We start from the raw sequence: 16,493 nt of genomic DNA, 5'->3' as shown, positions 1-16,493 counted from the left end.
ACTTCTTTATACAAAATGTCTAAAATACTTTGAAAGCTACTCTACTTTTTTTATGTAATTTGTTTATTTTATTTTAAAACATCTTTATAAAATTAATGAAATTAATTTAATAAACATGAACATAATTTGATGAGTTACTTTTTTTTCTGCAAACCAAAATAGTTACACTATGAAGCCGTAGCAGATCCTGTATGAATCAGCGTATTTACCAAATGATTAAATGGATGATTAATGACTCACTTTTAAATACAGTCACTTCCTTCATTGCAGAATGAATCAGTGTTTTTAACAAATCGATTAAATTAATGATTAATTGACTCCCTTATTGATAAGTCACTTGCTGCCACCTGCTGGAGTAATTATGTAAATTATATATTTAAACAATTATGCCAATAAAGTAATTTAAAATCAAAAACTGAATACTGTGCAAGTCTTGTTTGCCAAAATTTTATGGGAAATTTGTTTTTATTTTGTCTGTATCTCGTAAAAGTTTCACCAATACTTGATCTTTGCTGCTGAAAAACGTAACAGTTTAAAAAACAGCAACAGTACCATTTATTTAGCAAAGCTAATTTAGTTTAACAGCATCGCTCCTTTTTAGTAATGGTACTGCTTAAACCTGGACACATCAAACGCTGTTCTCCTCTCATGCTAAAACACTCATCCCAATGGATTCTACACAAACTATCAATTGCAAACCTGCATGTACACTACCAGTCTAAACCTAGACACCCACACATTCTTCCCTAATGCTCTCTGTGCTATTTGCTCATGGGAAATCGTTAGTGGCCGGTCTGAAGCATGGCTCTTACTTGCTGTAATTTACTCTGTGTTGTGTGTCTGTGTGCCTATGGCCTTGATTAATGTGTGTGTGTGTGTGTGTGTGTGTGTGTGTGTGTGTGTGTGTGTGTGTGTATCCAGGGCCTTTAGAGAGCTGTGGCACAGGAGTATAGAGTGGGTTTGTGTATGTGGACTGTGTGATTGTTTTTCTCATTAGAGGAGTATTAATATCAGGCAGGCGACAGAGGATGTGCTGGCTAACAGTAACACTGAGATAAGCGGCGTCTCACAGAGAGGCTCTTTAAATATCCAGTGCCCTTTATCGGTACCTCACACACCCCTGAGAGGAACATTAGGACCAGACACACACAATAATAAAAAAATTAATAAAAAACAAAAACACTCTCACATACACTTCATGACATCAGTGTGCAATGTTTAATACAGACATATATCCTCAGCTGAAACAATGGCTTATCAGCACAGCTGAAAATACAAAACAAATGTGAAGGTTAAATGATAAATGAGGCCCAAGTAGAAGACAATGCTGGGATTTCTTCTGGAATACTAAAGCAATAAGTCATTCAAGATCAAATGATGCAGTAACTACATTGGTGTTAGAGGTTTTCAACCAGGAGGCCGGGCACACTAAATAGTTTTTACTTTAGAACATATACCCTATTTTTCGGACTATAAGACGCACATGAGTATAAGTCGCATCAGTCCAAAAATACGTCATGACGAGGAAAAAACATATATAAGTCGCACTGGACTATAAATCGCATTTATTTAGACCCAAGAACCAAGAGAAAACATTACCGTCTACAGCCGCGAGGGCGCTCTATGCTGCTTACTGTAGACTACAGGAGCACTGAGCAGCATCTCTGGCAGTATACCGGCTGTAGACGGTAATGTTTTCTGTTAGTTCATTTCTCTTGGTTTATGTCAAATTAATTTTGATAAATAAGTCACACCTGACTATAAGTCGCAGGACCAGCCAAACTATGAAAAAAAGTGTGACTTATAGTCCGGTAAATACGGTAGTTGTAATATTGTGTTTGACAATGGAGGCCTTTCAGTCAAAAAGGTTAAGAGGGGTGCCAAAAAAAAACATATGTTAAAATAACTGTAATTTATCACCAATGTTTAATACCAATAATAATCATAGCCAGATTTTTACATTTTATGAAGAATATGGGAATGGTGTAAAAGTTGCTAGCACTTATTTGCTGATTAAAAGGCTGCCATATTCAACTAATGTGTAGCAACAACAGGTGTGTGTATGTGTGTGTGTGTGTGGGCTACAGTATTTTACAATGGTTTTGAATACAGCTCATCTCATCAGATGTCAGAAGTAAGATCCATAAGCAAGCAGAGATTTAGCTGGGGATAAAAGATTCACTTTGAGTGTCTTTAAAACAGAAATCGTTTTGACAGAGCATTTGATGCACAGTAGTGTGTAAGCTGCATTTAGAGAGCGTAGGAAGAGCCATGCTAGATTGAAATCAAGAAATAATATGCGATTTCCCGGACCTGGCTTTTACAACTGAAAGTTTCTAAGCGAATATGCATTAAGTGCCAGAGGTCATGAGTTTGACTCACCCTCAAGTTGTTTCAAATCTATATGGGTTTCTTTCTGCTGCTGAACATAAAAGAAGATATATGGAAGAAAGTTGTTTGTTCCCACTGACTTCCAGTCAATGGAAAAAATACTATGGATGTCAATGGAAACCACAATGGTTACTAACAATTCTTCAGATGTGTTTTTTTTTTTTTTTGTCTGTGTGTGTGTGTATCAGAAGATAGAAGTTCTTACTGGATTGGAACAACATTTTTGGGTGAACTATCCCTTTAATGCCACAAACTATTTGTCTTATAATATAAATTTACTGTTAATAAAAATCAAGCAAAATAAAGATCCTTCTAGATTGACTTTTCCTAACAATTCATTCTCAGAATGTGCTTTTATACCTGGATAAGCTACTGCCATCATTTTTACCAGTGTAGACAATTTTACATTTATTTTATACACTGTTTAAAGGTATGGGGTTAATAAGAGTTTGTATTTATTTATATATTTATTATTATTATATATATATTTTTTTTTTTGAAAACAATAGTTTTTTTCAGCAAGCAAATATTAAATTGGCCAGAAGTGACATTAAATACATTTATGTATTTCAAATAAATGCTGTTGTGAGAGAAGAGTCAGTGTGAAACAGCGCACGTCCTCAGGTGAGATGTAACTACAGCAGGAGTCTGTCTTTACAGCTGTGAGGTCAGAGGAGGAGGAGCACACATCAGCTTCCAGAAAGAAGGAAAAAAAAAACATATTTCTACTCACTCCATCACTTTCATGCTGCCTTAAAGTACACTTTTCAATCTTGTTCTGTCTTCCTCTCTCTCTCTCTCTCTGTTTTTGCCATTGCTCCCTCAGAAACGGGTAAAAATAGTGCTTCATAAATCATGCATTCTTTTCCAGAGCTAAGAAAGAGGGGGCACACTTTAAAAGGAGAAATGAGAGAGAGAAAGAGCACATTCAATGAGAGGTTTGATGAGTGAGATGTCACACTGCTAGATAGAACCTGGCCACAGGGCTCTTCACAATGAGATGTAATATCCTTGTTTTACGGCAGAATTAGATTCAGGTAAGAACAAGAATCATTCTGGAAACTTCTGAAGCTGCTGAAGCCAACAGGATGAAAAATGGTTAACAGCCACCAGAACAGACACCGGTTGAAAAAAAAAAAATTAAGTTTGGTTTTAACATTGGTAGGACATTTTGAAGTCAATCAAACTACACAGATGAAATATAATTGATCCTACACTGTGAAATAACTTATCGGTTAGCTCCTTATTTATTGACTGACTGACTGACTGATTGATTGATTGATTGATTGATAAAATAACTACTAACATATTACAATACAGTTTCATTTGTTAACTGAATTAGTTAACATGAGCTAACAAATAACTACAGTATTTTTTATCTTTATTAATGTTAATCTTAAATTAACTAATACAGTTTCATAAAATAAGGTAATGTACTGTTAACTAACATGAACATTAAAAATGTTAAAGGTTAAATTATTTTGTAAAATACATTGCTTATTGTTAATTAATACATTAACTAGTGCTAACAAATGTAACCTTATTGTAAAGTGTAACCCACTAATAGGTACTTTAAATTATAAAAGCTGTACATTACATTACGGTTTCAAAAAAAATTTATATTTACACAGTTCAAAAAAATTAAAATGTTTCATTTGATAATCATTTAGACAGGCCCTGGATACATATGATACAGTAATTAACATACTCCCTGTCCTGTTTCATACAAACTCATGAATCAGATTAATTAAAATATATATACACTATTATTCTCAGTAGTGTTGGGAAGTCTGGTGTATTACATAAATAAATCTGTTTAAAATAATTCACTAAATGATTCTCTAACATTTACATGTTTTTGTAGAAAAATACTAAGAGTAGTTAAAAAAAGTAAAAAGTAGTTAAATTATGCTGTTTGTCACTGTATTTTTGAGCTAAATAAATTCATCTGTTTACTACAATATTTACCAGTTTACCAATTCATGTTCAATACAGTCACACAAATACACATTCTTTTTATGCTAAATAAATACTGTTCTGACTGTAAAAATAAACATCATCTGATAGCAATTAAAAAGATTGCCTACTTTAATTTAGTTTTTAAATAATAAATAATAATGATATTTTGACTTAAGTATTTTAAACTACAGTAAATAATATCTATATTTCAAAGTATTTCAGTAATCTTCCTCAATAGTAGCCCATGTTTCCATCTTGATTGCAAGTTTATGTAAAAAAACAACAACAACACTTAAGGCAAAGTCACATGACTTGTTGATTCATATCTAGGAATTTATTTGAAAAATGTGTGATAGTTTATGAATGAAAAAAAAAGAAAAAAAGATATTGTGGCCATGAATTAAGATGATGTTCCTTTGACTTGCTGTAATTTGTGGCCACATTTTATTAATTCGATTCATTGTTTTAGTTTAGTTTGGTCCAGATATGATTAATTCACTCCTTTACTTTAGCTAATTTGAGACCACTGTGTACTAATTTGTTCCTTTGTTTTAATTTAATTATATTTTGGCTATAAAATCTTGTTTTTATTCCTGGATGTAATGTTTAAGACTACATATTTGTGCATGTCTTCTTTCTAAATAATAATCTAACCACCTTTTTTTGGATTGATAATGTTAATATGATGAATTTAATTCATGAATTGAAACTCAGCTAGTGCTAACCTCACACTTCAGGCACACACTCTCTCCATCACACACACTGTCCTGTTATTAAGCAATAAAGTACAGAGCCAGTTTCACAAGCATCAGTGTCAATGGTGCTTTACACTGAAGGGCACATTACCATATATATGGCGGTCTGGGTAAATATACAAACACTTGTACTGAGTAAACACAGACTTTAATCCCGAATCTCTCCCAGGTATCCAAAGCATGGGTTTACTGAATGTTTCTAGAGCACATATATTTAGTAACAGACAAATGTGCAGGAGAGATGTGGACACTTAGATGTGAAAATACTAACATTTAACGTCACAGCACATATTAACAGCTTATGGCAGTGTGTAGGTTATTTTTACATGTTCATCACACTGTAGTTGTGAGGTTACATGCCCGAAAGGACCCTGTTGTGAAAACTTCACAGGAGCCCCATCAAGCAGCTCGATTACCCCTTTAGGAATAAATAACATGTTCATATTCCACTTATCAAAGGCCTCTCTGATCTCCGCAAATACTGCGTGAACCAAACACAACCGCAGTCATACACACACACACACACACACACACACCTACGCCTTACCAGCATAAACCTAAGGTGGAGTAATTCACACGCTGCGGAGGAGGGGAGAAGTGGAGATGGAGCTTTGATGAATAATGCGAGTGTGATGTGGTGCGGTTAGCGTCTGTGAAGTGTCTTGCACCGATGGGAAACTCAGTGTTACAGTGGAAAGTTCAGTTTGTCGACCCGTTATGCAAAAGCTGAACAAGCTCCACCATTGCTCATGTTCAATATTTCATGAGCACTTGCCCTCCTGATCTCGCTAACATACTCTAGCAACTGGAGTGCCTTACTGCGGTTTAAACTCCTCCTGCCCCCACAAAAAGGCCTTCAGTGAGAAAGGTTTGTCGGTTCCTGAATAAACGTTTAGGTAAAAATGTTTTAGAGTGATCTTACGCAAAATGAACACATCTGAAATGGTTATCGAAGGAAAACGAGTGGCGAATATTGCAACTACTGAAATGTTTTTACAAAGCCGCTAAGAAAACATGGTGATGGAAAAAAAATATGAAATGGCAGAAATGAATTATATTTTCAAGCTTTTCTATTACCTCTAAACATTTATGCATTTTTTGCAAAAAAATATTGCCTTCCTCACAGAAATGTTGCTTTAAGTATTTTGTTCCACCAATAAACTTTGCATTCTCTCACACAAATACAGTGAAAATACAGTTTTTCCATCACCAGTTTTGGATTTGCTTGAAAAAACGCTAAACTTTTGCCAGTGTATAATTATTGACAATTTGATTAATTATTAATTTATAATTTATATATTAATTAATCAGTTAATTATAGATAAAGATATATATCATCATTTGTCAGTGGTACTTTATAAATATTAATAAATAAAATATGTTACAAAATTTTTATTTGAATACATTGTGAATTATAACATTTAAAAGACTACAAAAAGTAATTAAAAAGTCTGTAAATACCTTTTACGATAATTGTTTTACATTCATATATTTAATAAAAATGTCCATTTCTATTTCTTTTCTTCTTCTTTTTCATATTTTCAAAAATTATTTTATTTCAAATACAATTATTCCTTAAGTACAAAATATCATTAAGGAATCTGAATTGTTAAGTAGAATTGTGTCATGTTGGACAGACAGATAACTATATATAGATATAGACACGCACACACACACACACGCACACACACACACACACACACACATGTCTGGTCAGCTATCCTTGTGGGGACTCTCCATAGGTGTAATGGTTTTTATACTGTACAGACCGTATTTTCTATTGTTCTTCACCAACCCTACCCCTAAACCTAACCCTCACAGGAAACTTTCTGCATTTTTAGATTTTCAAGAAACTTCATTCTGTGTCATTTATTAGCTTGTTTACCCGTGGGGACCTCAATTTAGGTCCCCACCGTGACACAAGTCCCCATGAGTCTGTGTGTATTCAGGTTTTAGTCCCCACCAGAATAGAAAAACAAGTACACACATACACACACACACACACACACACACGCACACACACACATATATATATATATATATATATGTACTGAAAGAAGTGTCCTGAAAAATCTTGATAGCTATTTTGATTTTTTTAGCCCTAGGGTCTGTTAACAGCCAATCACAAAACTAGCAAATCAGAAACACTCTCTCCCTGTGGATCATTTATCTCGTTCTGGTCTGCTGACACTGGGTTTGCTGACATGTCTTCGGAGGTTGAGGTTTTAGAAAGAAGGTGTTAGCAAATGGCTGGAGTCGCTTACAGCGCTCAAATTCTCACCCTGTTTCTGAGACCGAGTGTCACTGACCTGTGCGCTGACTTTGCTCTTGGCGGCCACGGCTTGTTTTAGAGCCTGTCTGATAATGACGTGCAGTCTGAGCACCACGGCCTCGATGTCCTGCTCCCCCTTCATGGCAGCGGCGAGTGACCCCAGTTCCTCCACGTATGACCTCCAGTGAGGCTGCACCTCCGCAGCTCCACCCATACACGCCCCCATGGTGCTGACACACAGCGGGCGACACGGCCGGGCCTCCAGCAGGCCTTGACAGTGCGGACAGTACCAGAGCTTCAGCAGCGAGCGCCCGCAGTCCCTGCCCGCACGCAGGTGCTGGGTGGTGTTGACCACTTCGATGCCCAGGTTCAGCGCTTGCAGGAAGACCCGAGTGGCCAGGAGCGAGCGAGACAGCCGGGTCATCATCATCTTCGGAAACGATCCAAATGCAGAGCTTCCCCTCCAGGCCCCACGGAGGCATTCTTCCGAGATGCCTGTCACTGCCCCATTGCCAAGGAGACGGCGGTAGGTGAAGGGAAAAATTCGGGAAAAGAAGGTTGAGACCATGTCGTTTACGTTGGCATCAGAGCCCAGGATGTAGAGAGACATTTCCAGGAATAACTGTGTGACGGCTCCACTGGCACCGGCCCCCAAACTGGGAAACTCCTCCCGTAAGAGCATCAGAGTGGAATTACGACCCAGACGCAGCACCATGTCAAAAGCCTCTGGAATAAAAGAGAAAGAAAGAGATGAATGGAAGAGTGAAGCCAGAGTATGAAGGAGAGTCTAATTCTCATTAAAATGGTACAGAAGTTGTCACTGGGGACATAGCCTTTCAAAAGATACTAATACTGAATCATTTAGGTTCTAATATGTACACTTTCAGTAATAATATATATAAGGTACTAATATGCACCCTTTATGGGTTAATAAGCTACAGAGAGGTACCTTTTGAAAGGGTACTGCCCTAGTGACAACTTTAGTAACTTTTTTTGCACCATTAAACTTTTGCATATGCATTCAGTTGATACATAGTCCTAAGTATAAACAAAGTACTACAAAAGCCACAAACCAGAAATAAGGATTGGACCGAAATAGCAGACAATTGAATTAAATCAATGAGATTGTGTTTGGTATGACAGACATTTACAATGATTTTGCCATTTTAAGAGAGAGAACATTATATGAATAAATTAGTTTTAAGTGGCTCTCAAGCATGCAACTGGTCTAAACTACACATTTTCCAGTGTCACAAAAATGTCAATTAAAACAAATAAATGTCTAATTTTCAAGTTTGTTTTAAGTGTTTATCTATTGACACTGATTTATAGCTCCAGCTCCAGAATATATAGAATTTAAACATCTACATATACTATTCAGACTATAATATAACTTTTATTAAAATATAATAATTTTATTATTATTTATTTATCATATTTCAATGAGAAGTTGAAAGTTAAATTGAATTAAAATACACTCCCATTCAAATCAGCATATTAGAAGGATTTCTGAAAGATCATGTGACACTGAAGTCTGAAGTAATGATGCTGAAAATTCAGCTTTGGCATCACAGAAATAAATTACAATTAAAATAGAAAACAGTTACTTTAAATTGCAGTAATATTTTACAATATTAATGTATTTCCAATCAAATAAATGCAGCCTTAGTAAGCAAGAGGTTCTGCCAACAAATCTATAGGTGCAACTTAATTAAGTTCAGACTAAGTTAGTTACTAAGCTCTTAGTGTGAATATTATAAACGAATATTGCAACTCAAATCAGAGGCAGCTAATCAAGGTTTTCATGATTACAAGAAACATCCCAGCAGGTGTGTTGAACTTTGTAAGAAGGAGACCCTCCAGGAGCACGTTTAGACACCCCGATCTAAGGCATTAAACCTATTCACTGACACTCTTAGAAATGTTACTGATCCAGAGAGGTCACTAAAGAAGAAAAAAAAAACCTTCGATACGCAACCATTGACAGAATCTCTTTATCACAAACGCACACACAATCCTAATCCCTGAAAGACAATGAACAGTGAGGGTAAAAAAAGGAAGATAGAATTTAAGCTTCCTCTCTAGATGAAAACCACAATGTCCTTTTAAAACAACAAGGGTGCTTTTCAAGAGCTTTATAGCTTTAAAAGGCATTCATTCATCCGTGCTGGATGCTGTGAGAGATGCTGAGATCTCCAGAACACAGGGCACAAAGAGACGAGACATAATCAGTGGCATCTGAAAGCTCTCAGTGAAGCCTTATCAGCACACAGGTGAAGAGGGATTGCTACCGAACCCACCCAGAGTACCGCGGAGACCAGAGACGAGAGGCCGAGGGGATTCGAGAGCATGTGCAGAGGAAAAATGAAAGATGAAGAATGACAGAGAAAAGAAATATGAGTTGATAAAGGGCCTTGGGTTGGTCATCCAGACAGGTGAAGGTGACTGAGAGAGGTGGTGAGTCTGCAGAGCCCTGATATAAGACCGTTCACAGCCACATACATGAAGAGCTTCATCCATCTCTCCCAGGGAGTCCGGCTCTCTGACCTGCTGACTGATGGACTAGCATTACTCAACATTACTTACTACTGTACATTCCAGCAACTACATTCAATGAAGGTAAAATAGTTCATTTAAATGGAACCGGTAACTACAGTATACCCACCCTACTTATGAAGACCCTCTATGCTCACTTTCAATGGCTATGCATGGAATAACGTACATACTCATTTATCGCATGATATCAGAGTACAGTATGCATACATGCATGCTGTGCACAGCATGGAAATGTTCTGTTTGCGTGGAATAAAGATGACCTTTTTTTAGTCAGTATTTAATTGGACCATTTTTCCAGAGACATTTTCCAAGTTTACATGAAAGAAGGTAACCTTTGAGTTTAGTTGTTTTAAATCGTATTATTACAATTTAAAATAACAATTTTCTATTTGAATATATTTTAATAATTTATACCTGTAAAGGAAAAACTTATTTTTTAGCATTAGTCCAGTCTCTGGTGTCACATGTCTTATTCTTATTATTATAATTGTTGAAAATGGCATAATATTTATGTGGAAACGGTCATCATTTTTTTTCAAGATACACTTATTAACAGAAAGTTCAAAAGAACAGATTTAATTTAAAATAGAAATAACATTAGAAATGCCTTTACTGTTACCTTTAATAAATGTAGTGCATCCTTGCTGAATAAAAGCATAATTTTTTTGTTAAATAAAAGTTTTACTGACCTAAATGTTCCAAATAATATAAAATAGTTGGTGAAACAGTATATAATACCTAAAAATAAACATTTCAAATATTAATATGATACGTAGCTGTCATATGACCTCAACAGTGAGTGGAATCCAGTAATATTAGTCTCAGTAACAAATGTTTATTTTACATTTAATCTCATTTTGTGTAAAGAATGAAACCTTTTGGCAATATGACAAAATGATGAGTCAAGACGGAGGTTAAATATCTCAGTTAATATTGCCTCAGGTTCATTCGTCACACAGGAAATAGAAGGTCAAGTGGAGCGCATTGAATTGTGGGATACAGCATCTCACGCTGTGCGCTCTGTATTCAACAGCCTACAGGTACATATTTACATACTGTGCACAGAATACATACTGCAGGAACAGTTTGCCATTCTGAGACAAACAACAGCAAAGCAGCTTAGAAATCTTCCAGCATTCACATACACAGTCAGTGAATGATGCTGGGGTGTGTTTTGCTGAGATTTACCATACCAGCGTGAGTAATGTGGTGTTTAGGGAGACAGTGTCTAGTGCTCTGTGCTGATGTTAGCAGTAATGCAGCGTCTCGGCTGTGCATTACTTGTGCTGGGGACAGAAGCCGGTATGTCTGTGAGTTTACCCGCCGAACAGACACACACAGACTTCTCTCTGTGATCAACGAGCTCTCAGATGCACTGAATGCCAAGCAGGATGCTCAGGGAGACACTCGCACACGTTAAAGAATAACAACAGACACACATACATAATATCACACGCGCGTCAATTCATATGCAAACACATTCATCACAGCACACCAACTCATGCTGTTTGCAAAAGCACCAGCATAAATAACTCATGCCTATACACTCATCACATGGCAGACAACAGCATTTATATTTATGAACAAACATTGACACAAACAAGATGAAATGTAAAGAGAAATCACAATGACATGAGCTTAAAACCAGTTTGTTTATATGGGAGATCCAGATCCAGACCCAGTCTAAAACCAGATCTCTCAAAACCAAGATCCAAACCAAAACCTAGTTTCAAGACTTGTCTTTTTTTTAGAAGAATTAGGATGTTCCTTTTACTTAGTACTATAGACTCGCATGATTGAGGCAAAAATCATAATGATAATAAAAAACTGTTATTGTTAATTTTCAATAAATATAATTTACAGTCAAATAGCTTTTTAATGTAAGGCAACTACATTCAATATGATTTATGTAGGTTACACATCTAAAACTAAATTAATTAATTGCTGTTTATACTGCTTCCAAAAAAACACACACACACATACAAAAAAAACACAATTTTGAGAAAAGGAGTAGTTCGAAATGGAATGTTGAAATCAACACTTTTCATAATTAGTTAATCGTAGAAATCATATTCTTCTAATGCAATTATTTATTCAAGTAAATCAAGTGAAATTGTTCCACAATGTCTTTATCATCTTTAGTATGTTGTAAATCTACTACAGTCTTGTTCAGAGAGCCAGACCAAAATCAAGGCCTCAATTTATTGGTCTTAACAGATCTCAAATCCAAGACCACAAGATTAAGACTCCATTTCTTACTGATCTTTATGACTGCCGCCCACAAACATCATAACGCAAGCCATCAAATGCATACAGTCACAAATTTTCACTTTTAATCATACACACACAAAGACCTGTGTCTTTGTGCAGCTTTGTGTTATTTATATTGAGGTCTCTCCTCCCAAGTCACCAAGAACAAAAGATATCTCTGCCCCTTTCCTCTCTTCTTCATCAATCTTTCTGAAAGCCTAGTGTAAGGCAGACAAAAGCAGCTGTATCGCTTACAAAGCCATAGTGGGCTTTAACAGTGGGAGAGAGCAGCTCGCTCTCTTAATGCAATGCTGTATTTGAGCAGAGGGGTCATACAGATCACTGTTCAATTCAGTCTGCTCTTGTTTCCTGCGTCTGATCTGGGCTTCGGGTACACGGGCAAGTCTGGTATCAGGTGTCCACTAATGGGGTGAGAGTAAATGTCTTACAAAACACAGAGCAATGGTGAATATGGTGGTTGTGTTTTGTAGATTGGTCCAGTAGGAGTCTGACAGAAAACCACCACTGACAAGGAGTTTCTTATCAAGGTTATAACTCAAGGAGATAGGGCCGGCAAAAACCTTTATGGGGCCCTAAGCAGAATCTTATTTGGGCGCCCCATCAATACGACTGATTATTTATCTCATTTTCATCCATATTATTGAATTTAAAAACTACCAATTAATTGGTTATTCCACCATTTTCCCACATTTGTTATCAATATCTGCAGAACCAACTTTTGGTCGTCACCACAACCACCCTGAAAATCCAGTGGCACGTGTCTTGCTTTCTAAGGTAGAGAGATTTCACCAAACACACATGACATTGACAAAGCATGAAGCTGTGCTTACATTTTACATATACATCAAGTCTGTTCTCTGTTCTAAAGAGGAAAATGATATATCCTTTCAGCTCACAAACTAAGTACATCTTCAATCATGGTTAAGAGTTTAGATAAGAGTTACTCTGCTCTAGGATGTTTCACAGGTATCTGATTCCCAGCCACTCAGGTGATTTATCATCAATGCCAGTGGATGTGGAACCAAGGAACTCTGATGGTGCTATATTTCTCATCCAACAGATAGATGAACGCAAGCCAAAACCATTCAGTCACAGTGTAAGGAGCATGCACCAGCGAGGGCAGGGTGAGTAATGACATTGTAGGAGGCCAAACTTATGAGTGCAAAGTAATTAAGAAACTCATAAATATGTATGATATTACATTTAAGTCACTGTATATGATTTGTAAGCTGTTGAGTATCTTAAACACTATTTACTATAAGTCAATTGATAATACACAAATCAAACAAAAGTGCTACAAACTCTATAACTGTAATGGCTTTGTATGTTAAGCTTGTTTACCTTCAATAAATGTTTTTGATTACAGTATGTTTGTTATGGTAGTTCGGTCTGTGTGGGTTGAAGGGTATGTGAAGGTAATAGCACCTCACTGTCACTGCCAAATAGGCAGTATTGTTCTTCTCCAAGATCAAACCAAGATCAAGCACAAGGTGTTTTCAAGGCCCAAGAGACACTGCCATTAAGACACTGACCACGTGACCCACACCTCATGACCCTTCACAATAATGGCCTTGCCTTCTTTCAGCAAGGACACAATTTTTCTCACTTCCTTTCGTGCATTTTAGAGGAATGCAATTTCTCCTTTTCATTTCATAAGAATAACCAGAATATACATTATATACAGTTCACAAAGGTCCTTGTCACAAATGTTATTTGATTAGCAACCTAGAAGTTCATTGGTGTTGATGAATTTTAAATGATTTTCTTATTAATTTTATCATTCAAAATCCAAAAACTTTTTTTGTTTTTATATACATATATATATATATATACATATATATATATATATATATATATATATATATATATATATATATATATATATATATCAATATTGATACTACTAATAATCAGTGTTGGGTGTAACATGTTACTAAGTAAAGCGAGGTACAGTGTTTCCCGTATCTGAGCTCATTATATACAGTCACCTGTGTGCAAACATTTTCATCTAGATACAAAAAAAAAAAAAAAGATTCATCTATTTTTCATCTTTTTTGAAAGAAGTCCTGCAATGAAGAATTTACTTCAGAAGAACAGCATGATCTGACATGACTTTATTCAGCAGAGAAGATCATTTATGTAAATTAATCTTACCCACATTAGCAAAAGTTCTTTTTTTACATAAACCTGTATGGATTTTACTAGTTGGGCTTTTCCTGAACATCTTGCCAAACTGAAATGTATTGTTTGAATTTTCTTAAGCTTTTTTGTTATTCAGATATGCTGTTATTCAGAGTACTTCTATTTGTTAACCAAAGAAGGTTACATTTTTTTTATAAAACTTTTTAAGTAATACAGTTGTTTTAAAGCTAAAAGGCTAAACTATTCTATGTTTGACTCAAACTGAATGAATAAAGAGTTTAAATTTCTATTTATTACTCAATTACTCAGACAGAGTAATTAGTAATTTAAATACAATATTGACGATGTAATTAGTAATAGCAATTAATTACTTTTTGAAAGTAACTTAACCAACACTGCTAATAATAATACAACACATCAACAGATAGACAGATGGATTTAAACTTGGTATGGAACCTGATTCATACCTGCACTCCCTCTTTACTTTGTGTTTTTTATTTTCAGACAAGAAGCAGAAATGCACTGCTACCACTCCACTTTCTGCAGGCCCTACAGCTTTCAAAGCAGTCAGTTTGAAAGGTGAACATTTATAGAAGAGAATTAATTTAGATTAGACTTTAATCAATACATCAATCGAGCGAGTGCTCGCTCTAAACCAGTTGCGTGTTCTGACATATGCAGGGCCGCTGCGGTAATTCAAGCTGCTCAGAAGCGCCGCTCGGACATCCATCAGAGGCCCATACACTCATTATCCCCTCCAGGCACAGATCCTCAATAAATTAGCCATGCAACGAGCCCAATGAATTTCCCTGATGGAGTGTCACCTCTAGCCGCCGGGGAAAGCAGTGCCACCTGGCCCCTCCCCCGCTGGACCGCCACAGAGCCTGGAACCATCAACGCTAATAAAGTCTCTATCTGCCAGACGCAAGGCGCGCTTCATTCATCACCTGTAAGTTATGTGCATTCAGAACGGCCCCATTGATTATAGCTGAGTTTGTTTGCCGTACGAAGGATGAGGGAGTGTGCGATAACTCAGAGTGCCCACGTAACTCGAGCGCCACACCTGTGAAGAGGTTTCAAATGGGCGGTCAGGGTCTAGATGCCAGGGGGTGATGAAGTAGCATGCACGAAGCTGTAAAAGTGCAATGGTGGAGTGGTAAGAGGAGGATAATATTTCTCGAAAGGGAGGAGAAGGATTTCTGGTAAGGTCCTGATAGTATCGCTCCGGCCACGGACTGGACGGCATTGGGTTACCAACATACTCACTCTCCTCTGCCTCTCTCTCCACTCCTCAGCCATCTCTATTGCCTGAGAGACCTCTCTTACTCATTCACAAATGGACTTCTGGGAAGACACAGATGACTAACCAAAGAACAGGAACTGCTCTCCTCATTTGCTCCAAGATCTTATTATGAGAGAATCAAAGTGGGCCATATAATGTAGCATGTGCACATGCATGTGATTTCAACTTCATTTTTAATTCTATTACATTCTAAATCTGAGGGGTCAATGGATGTAGCATTTGGCGCCAGGAACACGGACATAGTGACCACAGTGACTTTTTGTTTTTGTTTGGATCACATTGATTTCCTGTTCTGTGACTTTACAGGGGGCAAAGTTGAGTCCAGACTCCAGAGAAAAAACCACAAGCTCTGTGCTGGACTGCAGCAACTAACTCCTTAACTGTAGATGGCTAATCTCATAGGTACAAATTTCTACTTTATACAACAACCTGGCGCCACTTAATTTAAGTCTCTGCGTTGACTGCATTGACTTCTGGATCTCACTGTGAGCCGGTGAAGAAAAGACAGCACTGCCTTTATACATACAAGTGCATGTTTCACTCCAGGTCACAATTAATAGCAATAAAATATTATTTCACAGTTACATCACCATGCAAGAAATCTCAGGGTCATAAAAAGCCATCAAAAGCATCTTGTCCATTCAAAATGAGGAGGCATAATTACAATTATTCACAATATTTATTATTATTTAATTACTTATTAATATAATTACTTTTTATAGATAGATAGATAGATAGATAGATAGATAGATAGATAGATAGATAGATAGATAGATAGATAGATAGATAGATAGATAGATAGATAGATAGATAGATAGATAGATACAAAATACTGCAATTTCGG

The 16,493-nt window shown here is 36.4% G+C and overlaps 1 protein-coding gene across 1 annotated transcript in view; it reads right to left on the bottom strand.

Moving 5' to 3' along the window:
* The window catches only part of LOC128026978 (glypican-3), a 113,579-nt gene that overhangs the window by 51,934 nt on the left and 45,152 nt on the right, over positions 1-16,493 (bottom strand). The window contains exon 3 of the mRNA XM_052614291.1: positions 7,415-8,103. Coding sequence (XP_052470251.1) covers positions 7,415-8,103 — 689 coding nt within the window. The remainder of the gene's footprint in view (positions 1-7,414; positions 8,104-16,493) is intronic.

Source organism: Carassius gibelio, chromosome A14 (genome assembly GCF_023724105.1).
Source record: "Carassius gibelio isolate Cgi1373 ecotype wild population from Czech Republic chromosome A14, carGib1.2-hapl.c, whole genome shotgun sequence".
Classification (NCBI taxonomy): Eukaryota; Metazoa; Chordata; class Actinopteri; order Cypriniformes; family Cyprinidae; genus Carassius; species Carassius gibelio.
This window is presented reverse-complemented; position numbering and strand designations above follow the sequence as displayed.